Here is a 16,388-nt window from a genome sequence, read left to right on the forward strand (position 1 = left end):
GTGATTCCTTTTTGTTTTACTTTCCGCATCTAATTGACAACTCCCATGTGTCCTTATCTTGTGACCTACAATCAACTCAGTATTACCATACAAAAGCAGATACCAGTGACTCAACTGTTTGTCACACTGTATAAAAGCTGCCCTACAGAGGAGATCTGGGAGCACTGCTGGACACCTCTCTTTGAGGGTGCATGTATTTGCTCCTTCTTGCAAGAATAAATGTCCGATATGTTTGATTTTGAACCGAGCCTCGGAGTAATTTTTCCAACACCATGTGTACAGAAGCAAAAACATCAGTTTCAAAAAGCACTGGAAAATAGGTTGAGGCTCTGGCTTAAGGGCCTCTGGACCCTTTAAGGGTCTAACATAAGTAAAACATTTCAGATAAAAAAAAACAACAACTTTTAATTCCAGGTTTTGTTGCCTTCACTACCATACCTATGACTAATTCTAATAATAATGACAATGAATTTTATTGAAAGGTCTACAATGTTTTACAAAACAAAGTTACAATAGGCCTCATATGACTGACCCAGGATTATAACCACACAAATATACTCCATCACTTCAGAAAATCACAACAAAAAATAGAACATTATATAGAACAATAGCAGGAGATAAAAACAGTAACAAACAAAACAGAAACCAGCTCATTAAAACAATAATAAAGACACTTTTGAGCATGAATAGTGCATTGTTGTTGTTTTCCGAGGTCATGTGTGTCACTTGAATGCGCCACACGAGGGACGGAGTGGGCGGGGCTTCACTGTCCTCCAAAACGTTCGTTGGTTGGCCGTCCTGACACTCTTCCGCTGACAGCCAATGGCTGTCCCGAAGAAGGTCCCGCTGAGCCGAAGCGGTGCGAAACGGACCGGTGACGTCAGATGGGTGAACGGCAGGAAGTGATGACGAGTGGAGATGGTGATGACACAGGAGCTTGTTAGCGCGGACGTCATGCGTCATCGAGTGAGTGAGTAAACCACCTGTGGAAAAAAAAAGATATAAAACGTAAAGTGCAGTGTATAAAAGTAATTTAACACATATGAGACCACATATCCCATAAACCCATAAAACCTCTGGTTTTTGCTGTTTTTTCAGGTCCGTGGTTTGTTTTGATGAGGAGAGGAGATGATGAAGAGCCTTACTGACCGTGTAGAGTTATTTTTGCTGATAAAGCGTTTTTTTTTGTTTTTTTTTGGAAACACTTATTTGTACTGTAATACCTTCAGCCGAGCTCCTAACCTTTAATGAGGAGAAATTATGGGAATTTTGCAAAATTGCGAGCTCCAAATATACATTGCGTGAATTTGCGTTGATTATTTCAATCGAGAAAAAAAGAACAATATAATTTATTGAATATATATATTAATTAATATATTTTTGACCTGTAAATGTATATTTATTAACATGGAATTTGGCCATTATAATGATTAGATTCATCACGTGGGAGTTTTTTTTCTTTATTGTTATCGAGGAGACCAAACACTACATTGTTCCAAAGTAAGGTCAATCTGTCATTAATATTTCCCATAGTGAAAGCACAAACGTTGTGCCAGAAATTCATCACAGATGGGTAATAATACCAAAATAAATGCACAAATGAATGTTTCTGAACAACGAACTATCACACGAACTAAATTTTACATTAATGTCTCTCTTAAATGTTTTTATCCGGACAAAATTTAGGAAAGAATTTCTTTATTATTGATGTAAGTATTGATTGGGTAAAAAAAACAGGTCTTCTTCCACATCATGTCACCTACAATTTGATTCCAATAGGAAATTAAATATGGTACTGAAGTAATGTCTTATTTGGACAGAGGTCATATATTTCTATTGGTTTTACCAGAATAACTGGAAAGACAGATGGGAGTGTATGTTGTAGGCAGCAATGACTAACGTCTCTCTGGCCTTCATGTCTGTGGCAACACGTGTGAAGAAGTGTTTGGGTCGCGCATGCTGCTTTTGGACGCACTCTGCTGCTGCCATCTAGTGGCTGATGTCTGAAACAGCAAGACCTTAAACTTCACGTGTTCCTTCCGATGATATTTACATCTTGAATTGTGTCTCTTCAGTGTAGCTTTGATACTATGACTTTTTTTTTTTTTTTCACATGGTTTCATTTCAATAAATGTTCAAATAATTCAATATCTCGGCAAAAATCAAATATTAGAGAAAAAGTCAAGAAACTGAAAAACAGATTTGTGAATCAAAACCTTCTGCTGTCCCTGGATATAAAACTATAAAGTAGTTTAAATTAGCTCCACCTGCAGGAGTTACAACAGTACAATGCTGCTTACACACGAATTATTCAGTATTAATAATTTATTGATGACATATTTAATAATATATCAGTCAGAGGAACCAAACCAATACTCTTACTTTAATACTTTAACTGTGTTTTATTGCTAATACCTTTTTACTTTTATTTAAGTAAGATTGTCAATACATTTTTACTCTGCTGTATAGGTACTTTTACTTGTTATGGAGTGTTTTTATATTGTTAAATTGGTACTAGTACTTGAGTAATCTGAATACCTCTTTCACCACGGCTGTTTTCACTTTAAGAGTCCAACAGACAAAATTGCTTCCATGCTTTTGGTATTTTTTAGTAAAGAAAAGGGTGAATGCTAAAAAGTTAACACAAAGTCTTCAATCTAACGTGCAATGATTGCAATTATAGGGACTTTATGGGGCTTTTTGTGGGCCCACCAGACTAATGTCCCCACAGGTACAGTAAAGCAAGTACATACACACACAGCATCCCCACAGCGGGAGTAAAACAAGTGCACACACACACACACACACACACACACACACACACACACACACACACACACACACACACACACACACACACACACACACACACACACACACACACACACACACGCAACGTCCCCACAGCGCATGTAAAACTAGTAAACACACACGCAATGTCCTTACTGTGCAAATAAAACAAGTACACTCACACAAAATGTCCCTACAGTGCATGTCAAAAAAGTAAGACACACAATGTCCCCACAGCGCATGTAAAACATGATTCTGAAATCAAACAAGTTGAATCATTTGTGGGACAAATTCAGTAGTTTCACAAACAAGAGTTTGACATTAAACTGGTTTAAACGCAGTAAGTTTAAGAAGTGGGTTCATTCTGTGGTTTTCGACTCTTCGGGTTGGGGAAGTGTCAAGAGGCGCCTGCAACACAGACTTAGTCCATTTAGCCTCCGAGTTAATGCATTTAAACAGAGTCACACCTCCACCGCCTTGTGAGGCGTCAGGTTCAGTCGGGTTAACTGTCAGATCAGAGAGCAGCTTTGTGTTCAGATGACAGCCCAACTGCGCCGGCTCCGAAAGCGTTTCCTGATCAGAACAAGAAAGACGCCCTCCGCCTCCACCACGACTGCGACTCCGCCGAGAATTCAAGATGTGTCGACAATGTGCTTCTGTTTGAACTCACAGGAAATGAAAGAAATGGAGGCGGATTGTTCCCCCGCATCAGCAGACGCTTTCACCGCCGAGTCAAGGACTCGTCACGCATCACAGGATCTGAACACGTTCACGGGAAAGCGCACGTCTGTCCTGGTTCTGACAAAATCCTACTGATGACCAACTCCAGGCATGGACGATTATCAGGCAATCCATTCATTTAAAACCCAGCGAGCAGACTTTTAGAGGGGACACGCCTGACCCCGAAGTGCGTGTCAGAAGATGGACGTGGACATATAGCAACTGTAAAGTTTTTTTTTTTTTTTTTTTTGGGGGGGGGGCGGATACTGCTTTAAATCAGCAATTTGTTTTGATGTTCAGACAACATGAGGACTCATCACAACCGGAAACGGTAAAAAAAAAAAAAAAAAACAGCAAGAAAAATAGAGACACTAAAAAACCTGCAGCAAAAATCAAATCAGCAGACATTACAGAAACCATAACTGTGCCACGCCGTTCCAAACTAGGCCACAGCAGGAGGGACGGAGACTCCTCCCACCAGCGCTCTCCTCGGGGCTTCAACAAACCCACCCACACCCACTCCAGCAAATAGACCGGCCCGCCCCTGATCTGCTTAACACACTGCAAGCGCTGCAACTGAAAATCAATTGAGGGATGATGAATGGCGGCCATTAAGGCCGCTGAGGCTGGATTCAGTAAATAAAGGCAGCGATAAACAGGACGGCTGCTGCAGTCTGTCTGAGAGTGCTGAAGACGTTCAGCCGGCAGCTCAGTGTCCCAGCTGATAAACGATCCGGGTCTGAGAAGATACCTGAAGACTAAGAATTATATTTCTCATGTTAACTTAATGGAAAAAAACAAATCATCCACAACAACAGCAGCAGCAGCAGCAGCATGGTGACGGCAGAAAAATGAGAGCAAAACAGAAACAATTCATCTCCAAAAAAACAACAATCTAACATCCCAGAAAAAAAAAAAAAAAACATCCAGTAACACATCCCGACACCAAACGTGTTCAATCTGTGCTGTCCTTTTTTCATCAGCGCAGCGACTTCGCTCGATGCACTGCCGGCCTGTTTGAAAGCTGTCATTTCCATTCAGGTGGTGAAAGCTCGTCATTCGGCTCCCTCTCACTCTCACTCTCATTACTGGACTTCATTTTCTGCCCTCAACCATTTTTTTTTTTTTTTTTTTAGACTGAAGTGAAACAGGACCAGCAAGCCAGCAGGAACCGTGCAGGCCTCGACTCCGCTCTCCAGCACTTGCAGCCCTTTTAATGTTTCTAATGTGCAGCCTGTGGTTTGATCACATTCGATCCTGAGCACCGAAAAGAGCTGAAACACAATTGGATAATTATTTAGTTTAAGAAATGTTCAACGATAGGTAGGAAAATGTCATCCACAGTTTTTCAGAGGCCTCTTCAGTTACTGAATCGAAACCTTCAGGTACTAAATTGACCGTCATATACGAGAAAAACAAACTACAGAAAAGTTTAAAGTTTGCTCTGCTACATATGCTGCAAGACTGTAGTTTGATGATCATTTTCTTTCTTATAAAAGAATAAAAATGATTGTGAATGTTACATAAAATCAAATACTGTACTAAGCTTGGCTAGTTAGCTTTTAGCAGCTCTATGTTACAGCCAGAAATTATGATAAACTAAAAACGACACAATGATGAAAATGATGAAAAACTTAAAAGCAAAAAAAATTAAATATCAACACTGACCAAATAATAAGTTACAAAGTCGGGCAGAGTAGACAGTTTGTTATTGGACAATTGTTCTTCTTTAAAAACAAACAACCCCCCCCCCCACACACACACACACTCGTATCACTTGTAAGGAGACCAAAAATGTACATAAGCTTTTACCCCCATAAAGAAATAAAGAAAAACGAAAAACACAGAGAAGTTACATTTGGAGTGTATTTATTAATATAATAATTAATAATAATAATTAATAATAATAACCAGAATGCAGTGTAGCCATCAGTCAGTCCAACTGATCTGAGCATGTATTGCAGAGAATAATCACAGTTATATAAAAATATCTTTCTTCACAAGTCCACATCGTGTTGGTGGCTTTTTTAAAACTTGAAATTTATGCCCCCCCACTCCACCCTCCCCCTCTCTCTAATATAAACAACACAGAGATCAGACCTGTGGGGGAAAAAATGACGTGTTTTTCCACTGCAGAATTGACGCCATAAGTTTCGACCAGCTGAGACGTCTTTTGTGACGTCAAATTCAGACAAACTGGCAATTGAGGTCTTACAAAACAAAAGTGGAACCAGATGGTGTCAAAGCCTGAGTTTTACTGCCTTTATGTTATGTTTTACCTGCAGAGTTTTATTGTCTGTATTTTTATCAGCTGAATTGTATTTCGTTGTTGGGCAGATTCATTTTAACTTCATTTTTCCTTTGTTTTAATGCGTTGTTTTATTTCCACTATGATAAATATTCTCTAAAGAGCTTTTCTTTTTTCTTTTAATGTCTAACGTCAATTTAGGTACCTAAAACCTTAAAGTTAAGAGGTAAATGGACCCACATTTATAGTCGTCCATTTGTGCCAGGATAAAAATGAGTGAAAGAAAGAAATTAGTCTCGCTGACTCGACAACTATTTTGGAGAAAAATGCATCAAATCAAAACGGCTGTAGCTCCTGAACCACAACTATGGATAAAAAAAAACAACAACACTATTTCTTGTAATAGTTTAAGAAACACTGCAGGTGGTAACCCGGAGCGGCAGCTCTTTGAAGATTTTCAGTGTAAATAACCGCCTTTGTCTGAACCTGTCAACGGCACGACAAGCTTGCAAACAAAATAGCAACAAATATCTGCTTCAAACAACTTGTCCTGGTTCACAGTGAGATCTGTAAGTTCCGACGTCTCCGATATCAGTACATTTCTGCAAACACCTCGAGTGATGTGATGTCGTGAGGTTAAAGAAGTTAAAATCCAAATATTTGACAATTTAACTGGAACTTAATTTAGAGAGTCAAAAGTTGGACATGCCTCGAGATTCTTGCATTTTCATAATAAGTGTTAATATGTTTTTTCTTGTCCAGACATTAATAGGCTGAAGCACAAATTTCTCTTCCAGACATTACGAGGGAATAATTTGTTGTTCGTATTAGCGGACCAGAAGAATTAAACATTTATCTCATTTGGAATAAATGAGGCTCATTTCTGTGATTGTCATCAGCAGAGATCGACTCTGGACACTTTTCAAAACATTTTGCCCAAATAAATACTTTGCACCCAAGTGGTGTTCGTCAGAGGCGACTAATCATCTTGAGTTAATGTGATAATGATGCAGTGGAGGATAAAGTCATACCCAGAGGAGCTGTAATAACAAATCTGATCATCAGCTGCAGTGGAATAACAATGACGAGGGACTAAAACTGCTGCCACAGGGAGGAACAGAAATCAACAAAACAATAAAGCGAAATTACATTTATCCAAGGGAGTCGTTTTCCAGTGGATCCTCTGCTGACTTCTGGTTCAATAACAGTGTGTGTGTGTGTGTGTGTGTGTGTGTGTGTGTGAGACAGTGGCCGAGATGGAATCAGGCTGTTTTACTGCTGCTTCATCATCATCATCATCATCATCATCATCATCATCATCATCATCATCGTCATCATGTACTGAAAAAAACAAAAAACAAAACACAGCATGCATCTCCAATAAGAGACACGGTTTTGCAGGGAGAGAGTTTTTAAAAGACACAGTGAATCATATAAAATCACTCTTGGCTTTGTCATCTCATAGCCAGCTCATTAATGTTATTAAATCATGTCCACTTTCAATCGATCAAATCAATTCCCTGCACGATTTGATCACATTCTGATTCACTGAGAAACTCTGTGTCTTTAAACTGATTTTCAAGCTCAAATACATATATATATATATATATATATATATATTTATTTATTTTTTCTTTCGTATATGTTGTAAAACCACGGGATTTAAAATGGCAGTTGCGTGGTTTTGTTGTGACAACATGTGCACCAGCTAATGTACGGAAGCCCATTACTGCCAAAAACAACAGCAACAAAAAATGGTTTGAGCAATGACTTACAAAAAAAAAGAACAAGCGCAAGGAAATAAATACAATTTAAGCCAACATTATAAAAATGTATGAGAAGTTATTGTTAAATCTAAATATTATGTAAAAATTATGAGTCAATTAAATTGACTTTTTTTTAAATGATTTACTAAATTAAAATGACAATTTTTTTTTTTCAATCATGCTAAGTTTTTATCCAATTTTTTTTTCTTTTCCTTGGCAGAAATGGGCTTCCATAAGATGTAAGACGCGGAGGTGATGAATCTGGATAATTTGTCCTAAAGGTGTTTCCCTACACATGTGTACAGATGTGTTGTTCGTTTCTCAACTTCTTTTTTGTGCTTTCTTTTAATGGATCCTCACCACAGTTTGAATAGAGATCAGCATGACGTGTACCAAAAGATGTTTATCTGTCAGTCAAACCATCAACCAGATGAAAAATAAATTCACTTTTTAGATATTAAGTTTTCCCTTCGAGTTTTTCCACAAATCCTGAAACCCCCCAAAAAAAAGAAAGAAAAAAAAAAAAAGAATAAAACCCCCACCCTTGTTCAAACCAACAAAGCAAAAGAGATGGCGTGGAGCTAAAAGTGTAAAGATGTCCCCTGTCTTTATAATATCATAGGAACAATATAACATTTGAGTTTACATTACATTTTTCTTTCTTCATTTCTCCAAAAGCTCCACCTATAGTTTAAGGTAACCGATGGTCTCAGGTAGCGTCAAAGTCTCCGCCCCCTTCTGAAAACTCTTATTTTGAAATATTAAAATAGTTCTGAGAGACCAAATGCTTAAATCCTATTGGCTTAGGGCTGAAAACCGTCCAACAGGAAGTCCTTTTATTTTGAAATATCCAGTCGCAGATCCTCAGATGAAGACTGCGCGTGGTTCTTGTAGTCGTTAAATAAATCAGAGCACTTGCTGTCTGTATTGAGAATCCGCTCCTGTCCATGGCTTCTTTTGTTAGTTGCCTCTTTTTTTTTTCACGGCTTCCGTTTTCCCAGAATTTTCATCTCAAAAAAAGAAAAAAAAGAAAAAGAAAAGTAAGAAACGGTTTCTCTGCATAATCAAACCAGAGGACGATTTCGTTTGATTTTTTTTTTTTTTTTTTTTTTTTTTTTTTAATCTCTCCGGTTGTTAAGACAGAACGATGTCCGACACTCTTTGTTTCCGTGACGACGGCGGTCGTCCTCGGCCCGGTGATCTTTTCCTCTGAGAGTCTGAAGGCACTTGATGTCATGGCAGAGGGTAAACTCTCCTCCTCGGTCTGTCGCAGACAGAAAGACGTCAAAATGTGATCCAACAGTATTTTTTTTTTTTTTTTAAACGCTGCTCAGTCGCTCCCGCCTGCTGTAAAAAAAAAACAACCCCGCCGCTCCAAAGAAACGTTAGCGCCTGCCGCTCGTCCGTCCACCTTGCGGTACAGTACGGTTGATCTGTTGTTGAGAGGGGGGAGAACGGCGAGGGCGGGAGGGTGGAGGATGACGAGTGGGGACGGTGGGACGGGAGGGGGGGGGAGGTTGACATTCAAGCTGTTGTTTCCTCTTTGCTGACGCTGATCTGCTGCGCTCGGCGTCTGAAAGGTCAAAGAATTTCACTGGAGGAAACCGATGCGCTCGTGATGACGGGAAAAATCCCATCGTGTCCGTCGGGCGCCCGACGCTCCACACAAACAAAAACCCGCACAATGTCGTGTTTCACACCGACGTCTGCGTTTGCACGTGAGAGGCGTTCAGGGACGAGAAGAGAAAACGCTGCTCCGATGTAAACCTTTAAGAATAGAGCTGACAGGAAACGTTATCCTCCCGCTCGGCCTGGACGGAGGACACGCGGGCCGGCCGGCCAATGAAAACCCGGAGGAGGAGGAGAAGAAGAAGAAGAAGAAGAAGAAGCTGGATATGTTTTGGTTTGCACGGCGTCGTAACTCGCTGCTACGACAATGAGTTCGAGCTTCGTCACAAAACGCAGGCCGGTGTTTGTGATGTTAGCTAGCCTACGGCTAACATCGGTGCAGCAGGGTTTTTTTTTTTTTAGGCTGTTTAGATTATTTACATGACGCATGTCGGCTTATTGAGCAGGTGCAGAAATGTGAACGCAAAATGCTTCACTGGTTTCAGCAGCTGTTGGCGCCGGAGATGTTTTTCTCGACCGTAAACTCGTCTGACCCGCGGGACGGACCGCCGACTGGCTTGCTTAGCGAACGACATAAATGTAAATCGGACAGTTTTGCAAGACACCGAAAGGGAATTCTTCTCCTTTCACAACGGAGCTCGGCCAGCGGTTTCCCCCTGCTTCCTGTCGCTATGCTAAATTAAGCTACCCTAAAAACCTCCTGGACGCAGACGTGAAGTCGCTATCCGCCCGAACGGGGAGCAGCTCAGTAAAATATTGGACTGTTCCTTTAAACGTCAGTTCTCATTTTGTCCTGTGATGTTTCGACCTGTTGCGTCAAGCCGTCTTGGCAGGAAGTCAGTCTACAACTCTGACCGTATCTTTGGTAGCTGGAGGGCGGGAGGGGGGGGGGTACAAATGGCGGGGATGATGGGATTGGATGGGGAGGGAGAGAGTAAGTCGAAGGAGTCAAAGGTCGTGGACTCGCGAAGAGAGAGGGGAGGGGAGGGGGGGGGGTCACCTCGGCCGGCCGATCAAGACCAAAGTCAGAGTGATGCAGAGCTGCCATATATGGGGTGACGAGGGCGGGGCCAGTGACCGTAGATCTGTGAGGGACACAGAGAGAGAGAGGATTAATGAGTCGAAGGAGGAGATAATACCACCCACAATGTTTAAATAGTTTTCTCTAGAGCTCCGTTTGAAACCATCCAAGTGGCAGCTGTGGTGTTTTCCTGTGACTGCACGTGTACGAGCTGATGTACCGAAGCCTGTCCCCCCCCCCCCCAAAAAAAAAAAAAAAAAAAAAAAAAATCACCTCAAGGTACATGTGAAATGACAAATGATGAGTTTGAACCTCTTCCTGGACCACCCGTTTCCTCCTGATTCTACACTCCTCATTAAACATTTAATAAACTTTACATGGTTAATGGCTTCAAATGAAGAAGACAATTGTACCATTAAATTCAGAATCATAAATTACTTAATTTATTCATCTTGATAAAGACAAAGGGCATTTAATGACAAAGACAGAATTTATTTACTTCTTTACTGCTCTAATAATGTATGACTTTTTTATGGTGAAAGAAATGCTAAATGAGTTTTTAAATGTCTTTAATTGTCCTTTAATTTCAAGGGCGTGTTAATACTTGAAATAAAAGGACCATTAAAATGAAAAGGAGGGACGTGCTCACAGCTATTTATCACACTATCATTACACTCACTGTTCGGAGGAGGGTCTTTACATTCGCCCTCCTCAATGGTGACATCATCGATGGCGATATCCCCTTCGATACCAGCACCTCGGACTCCCTCCATCACCATCTTCAGAGACACAAAGAGACAGGAAGCAGAGAATACCTTTTGTATGGAAACGAGGTGCGTCCAAACTGTCCATCCTGGTGTTGTAAAAAAAAAAAGCTGTTGTGCAGTTGGCGTGGCCTGTTTTAACCTGGGTGAGCTCTGCTGTAAAGTGAGTGGTCCGTAGTAATGTGGGCGTGGTTTGTAGTAAACGTTTTGCATCGTGTGGGGAAACTGGGCGTTGACTATAACCAAGTGGGCGTGGTCTGTATATAATGGGTGTGGTCTACGGAAACCCTTGCTTAGTGTGTGAAACCTGTTGTGAAGTAGGCGTGGGCTATGCCAAGTGGGTGTGGTTTGTAGTAAAATGGGTGTGGCCTGTGGTACCTGGAAGGCTGCGGTTGGGTGGATGTTGACCTTGGCTTGTCGCCAGTGGTCTCCTTGGTTACCGATCAGACTCCAGACTGAGGTGTCTGTCACTGTCTGACCTTTCTGACGCAGGAAAACATTCAGAGCTCCTACAGGGCAAACAAACAAACAAACAAACAAACAGCACAGTCAGGGTCTTTTTTGGATTCTTGATATTGATCCTGTGCTGTACCTGAGACCGACATCGTCCATCTGCGCTCTCACCTATGTGTTTCCCGTACATGTGGTAGTAGAAGGCGAAGCAGTAGGTGGGGTTGTTGCTAACAGGGGAGGAGGAGGAGCTCTTGGAGTTCATGTTGAAGGTGGGGGACAGCAGTCGGGCCTTGTCACCCTCCAGTCTCGGCCTCGACGTCTCGATGTACATGTAGAAACCTGACAGACACAAACACAGGCAGAGGTCGGCTCGGCAGCTCGGAAATCAGTTCGTGATTAAAACTCGGGTCTGTTTTGATGTCACAACTTCCAGTTAATTGCAGGACACTCACGTATTTATCCAGTTAGCTCTTGCTAGCTCCAGAGACTCTGAATTAAAGACACATTAACTGACTGGTTGCTGCTAAATTCCTCTGTGGCTAAAAAGCTGATTTTGCTGAGTCAGGAGCTCACTTGGGAGTTGTGGCAGCAAAAACGTTGTTGCTAGGAGACGGCACTGGCATGTGATTGGTTGACGAGTAAGGGCGCTCCATGAAGTCGTAAAAGTAAATAAAAACATACTTTTAAAGTAAACTTCATCTACAAAAAATTATAATAGAAACATAAAAATGCATAGAGTAAAAAAGAGAGTGGAGGAGAGGAGCTCAGTGCATTATGGGAGATTCCCCAGCAGCCTCGGCCTATGGCAGCATAACTAAGAGGAAAATGTCAACAACATCAATAAAAAATAACAGATTAGACGGAAAAAGACTTACTTCAGAAGAATAAATTTAATAACGCAACAATGAGGGATAAATAAATGGTTTGGAGAGCGGATCAAATAAACAGAATAAACACTAAAGGGTAAAATCCTGCAGGACATTTTCTTTGACCTCTGCAGCTGTACGGGGAATTGAACCTCTAACCCTGCCTCTCTCTCTCTCCTCCCCGTTAATCTGCACAGATTTCCCCTGTAGGCGGCAGCAGAACAAACTGATGTCAGAGTCCTGCAGAGAGCTGCAGGAACAGCAGTGCAGAAGCAAATCCACCTCGGGCTCATCCGGCGCCAGAGACAATCCCCACAAATGAAATGTTTCCTGTTTGATTTCAAAACGGTCCATCCCGAGGCTCGCTTTAATGAGCCCCCACGCCGCAGAGCGAAGAGGAAACGAGGAGGAGGAAACGAGGAGGAAGAGAAGGAGGCAAAACAACAAACAGCCGCTGTCGCGAGTCAGCTGGATGTACGCACAGTTATTTGAACCTGTGTTTACTCGCGGGTTAAACTCTGAACACACACACAGCGAGATCTATTTACCCCCCCCTGTTGTACAGTTAATCCACCTCAGGCTGCAAACTGCTGTCAGGAACACTTTATTCTAACCCTGCACATTTAAAGGCAGGATATGAGCACTTAATACATGTAAATATAGATGTTTAAAACGCATTATATATTTTTTTATTTTATACACTTTATTAATCCCCGAGGGGAAATTTCTTCGCTACAGCAGGGGGGCTCTCAGGGGGGAGGTGCTGCAACAGGCTGCCACTAGCGCGGCGCCAGGTAACCTGACCTGAGGTGCATGTTTTTTATATTGTAGTTGTAGGCCGAAATAAGGAGAATTTTCCACCCAGATAATCCTTTAATGGACTGCATGTACAGTGAATCCACTGCTGCTGATTCTTCTAATTGCATTTCAAATTTAGTCAGAAAAGGTTTCGTTACAAATCAGCTTAAAAGTCGAAGTGAAAAGTTGAATCTGTAAAATAAATGTCCATGGATTTCCTAGTCTTTGTTTTCCCCTTTTTAGTTTAAAGAGCAACTTTTTAGTGATATTTCGAGGTTTGGGGGGAATTTTCATCCGTCTTTTATGTTCAAAATGCAAATAAAAGCAGGCGAAGGGAAACGCACCTGTAAGCAGCTCGTGTTCAGAGGTTGTGTTTTTATCACAGAGGTTTAAAACCAATCAATTACAGTGAAACATCAAGACAGTTTAAGATGTAGTTTTATACGAGGCTGGAAGCATTTAATATTTCAAACTAAAACTCGCGACTAATATAAACACCGAATGTTTCTACGAACGGGTATCATATCACTCGTTCCTCTGTGACCACCAAAACCCGCTGCTGAAAATTGTCCCAGCGCACAACTTCCTGTTTTAAGAATTCAAAATGAAAAGTGAAATATTGCTAAAGATTAGCTGGATCCTGTGGGTTTGGAGTTTCCCTGCTTTCCGTTGGATATTTTGGGAAGTGTAAACCTCTCTCAGCGGCTGTCCCTCCACCTCCAGTCAGGCTCTGATGGCGAGGTGTTGACAGCCAATCACATTGCATTATTTTAGCCTCTTCCTGCCGGGAGCAGCTGCAGCAGGTTGTAGCTCACAGTCTTAGTTTCCCTGTGTGGCCGTTTCCGTGGCGACGACTCTCGCTTCGGAACGTCGGTCGTTTCAGGTTCTCCCGGCGCGTTCATCGAGATTCGCAGGTTGACAGCGAGTTTTCCCGCGTGTACACCTCCAGCTCCACCAGCCTTTAGCACAATATCACGTGGTGACGAATGTAATCTCTGGCTGGGCCTATTTTTTTTTTTTTTAATGTTTTTTTTAATGACGGTTTAAACTTATGACCTGCACTGGAGTCAGCAGGAGGAGGTCGGGGTGGATGGTGGGCGTACAGAGCTTGAATCAACCTGAGAGCCACCGTGGTGAATAAAGACCTTTTTTTTTTCTGGAGTCGCTTTTTCTGTGTGAGGAAGGATCAAAAAGAAATAACCTTTGTGAGTAAGTAATTAAGAGAGGCCTGATCTGAGGGGAAGCCGAGTACCGTCCGGACCCGACCCAAATAAATCTGCCGAGGTCGACCTGAAGAGACGAATTAATTCAAAGTCTGATGTGTCGGGTGTGTAAATATGTGATACTGGACATTCTGACCCGATATGACCCGATTAGACAGAAATGAATCTGTGGCTATTGTGCTGCAAGATATTGTGGTTGTAATTTTAAAAAGGAAGTTGTCGTCAACATCAGCAAGCCACCGGCCGCAAAGGATTTTCACAAAAATATTAAACATGATCAACTTCAATATTGATGTTAAGAGACAGACATTCCACTTTAATGAGGTGCCTTTTATTTTACTTTAAATTTAACGAACTGAAGCTCAGAGCCTGAAGAAACTGGGCTGTAATAATCGGTTAACAACATTTCCGTGATTAGGTTTAAGGTATGTTGCCTTCAAAACGCATTTGCTGTTGCAAATTATTCATGTCCATCTCCCAATTTCTAGCAGCTGAGTCTTGCCATAATTACCGGAACTGGAAGTCATAATAAGGGCAAAGAAATTCATCTTTCTGAGTAATATGTAAGTGCCTGAAGATGTAAACCAACATGGGCGCCTTGTTATTTATCCATTTATGTATTTAGAAATGAAAGTAATATTACAATAATAATGGTGGGATTTTCTTTCCTAATGGATCCTTAATGGGAAAATATGGGGGTTTGAATTGGATGTCATTATTGTCTCCATTCTACTTTAATTTGAATAAGAAAACCGCTCGCTGCCTTTCTTTTTGTTCCTCTGGCGGGTGATGGTGGAGCATCTGTTTAAAAATGGCGACTCCGGGCTCTTTTGTTTCTGTCTCTGACACCAAAACACCGAGATGTTGAGTTTTAATGTTTTCGATGGCTGAAACTCTTTCAGCTGTCAAACTGAGCTTCTGGAAACGTCTCGCTGACAGCTGGCTCTTCTTTGCCAAGTCTTAAAAAGTAAGAAGTATATTAACAAACAAAAAACTCTAAACTCTGAACTGTCATCATTATCTGCAAACTATTTTGGCTGTGGGACAGATGCTAAAGTTATCTTAATCTAACTAAAGGCACAGTGGACAGTTTGACAGGCCGGCTCACTGCGCCCACATGCACATAAAGTGTCAGTGTGACACTATAAAGATAATTCAGTCAGACTTGCCTTTCTGTAATCAGACTGTGAAAGTCAGTGTGACACTGACATGCTGCTTTTTCCTGATAACGTCCCTCCTGCCTACGTGGCGCAGAGAAATGCCAAACTCCATTGGAAAATGTGGCAATTTAGCAGCGCGTAGCAGGCACGGGATGTCCATACTGGGAGATGTTTGTTCCTCCAATTTGAGGGTTGTTCTGTCCGACTCCACCACATCGAACCGCCGCACTCAAAAATTAAAATGCATGAAGTAAAACATCTCAGATTTCTGGCGTGCTTAAAATGCATGTTAGCTATCACTTTGTCTTTGCTAAAATAATCCAATCACCTGACATGTGACGTGGAACATCAAGATGCTGATTGAACAGCAGGGTTGTTCTGCAGGTGTGCCTTGAACTGGTCACCGTAAAAGACCACTCTAAAATGTAGTTTCATTTTGATTTACTTTATCTTTTTTAGGCACACACGGCTATAGATACGCATTTTTTCCCTCGTAATCTCATGTTTTCTCATTATCTGGTGTGACCACCGTTTGCCTCGTAGTATTAATTTTGGCTTGTGTTAAAAATTCAAAGAATTCATGAAATACTTTCAGATATTTCACCCATTAATCCAAGACTTCAGCTAAATGTGTAAACTTTTCAATGCTCTAGTTAAAGGAAGGCAACACAAAACAAACCTTTTTTTCTTATTAAATCTTTTATTTATTTATTTATTTATTTTTTATTAATCTTTACACACATTGGAAACGTTTAGCTGAGTAGCTCATGTTAGAACTGTAACTGATGGGCTGTGTAATTGGTTGCCTGCTGATTTAATTTTAAATTCTGTTATTTGCTTTCCTTAAAATTTTGCTTTCTTTCCATCAACAGCTGTTGAATAATTTTCATGCATTTATTCTATAATTGTAACAGAAGCTGTAGGATTTTGTTGTTTTGGCTAAAATGCCA

The 16,388-nt window shown here is 41.2% G+C and overlaps 1 protein-coding gene across 1 annotated transcript in view; it reads right to left on the reverse strand.

Annotated features, from left to right (window-relative positions):
* Positions 1-5,360: 5,360 nt before the first annotated feature.
* The window catches only part of LOC138631888 (MAM domain-containing glycosylphosphatidylinositol anchor protein 2-like), a 46,511-nt gene continuing 35,483 nt past the window's right edge, over positions 5,361-16,388 (reverse strand). The window contains exons 12-16 of the mRNA XM_069717078.1: positions 11,563-11,730; positions 11,317-11,447; positions 10,854-10,953; positions 10,154-10,238; positions 5,361-8,788 (exon numbers count right to left, since the gene is read on the reverse strand). Of these exons, the coding sequence (XP_069573179.1) occupies positions 8,758-8,788; positions 10,154-10,238; positions 10,854-10,953; positions 11,317-11,447; positions 11,563-11,730 (515 nt within the window). The 3' untranslated portion in view covers positions 5,361-8,757. The remainder of the gene's footprint in view (positions 8,789-10,153; positions 10,239-10,853; positions 10,954-11,316; positions 11,448-11,562; positions 11,731-16,388) is intronic.

Source organism: Brachyistius frenatus, unplaced genomic scaffold (genome assembly GCF_029030835.1).
Source record: "Brachyistius frenatus isolate BFR_SWC_R1_liver_20210118 unplaced genomic scaffold, ASM2903083v1 Contig_168, whole genome shotgun sequence".
In the NCBI taxonomy this organism is placed as follows: domain Eukaryota; kingdom Metazoa; phylum Chordata; class Actinopteri; family Embiotocidae; genus Brachyistius; species Brachyistius frenatus.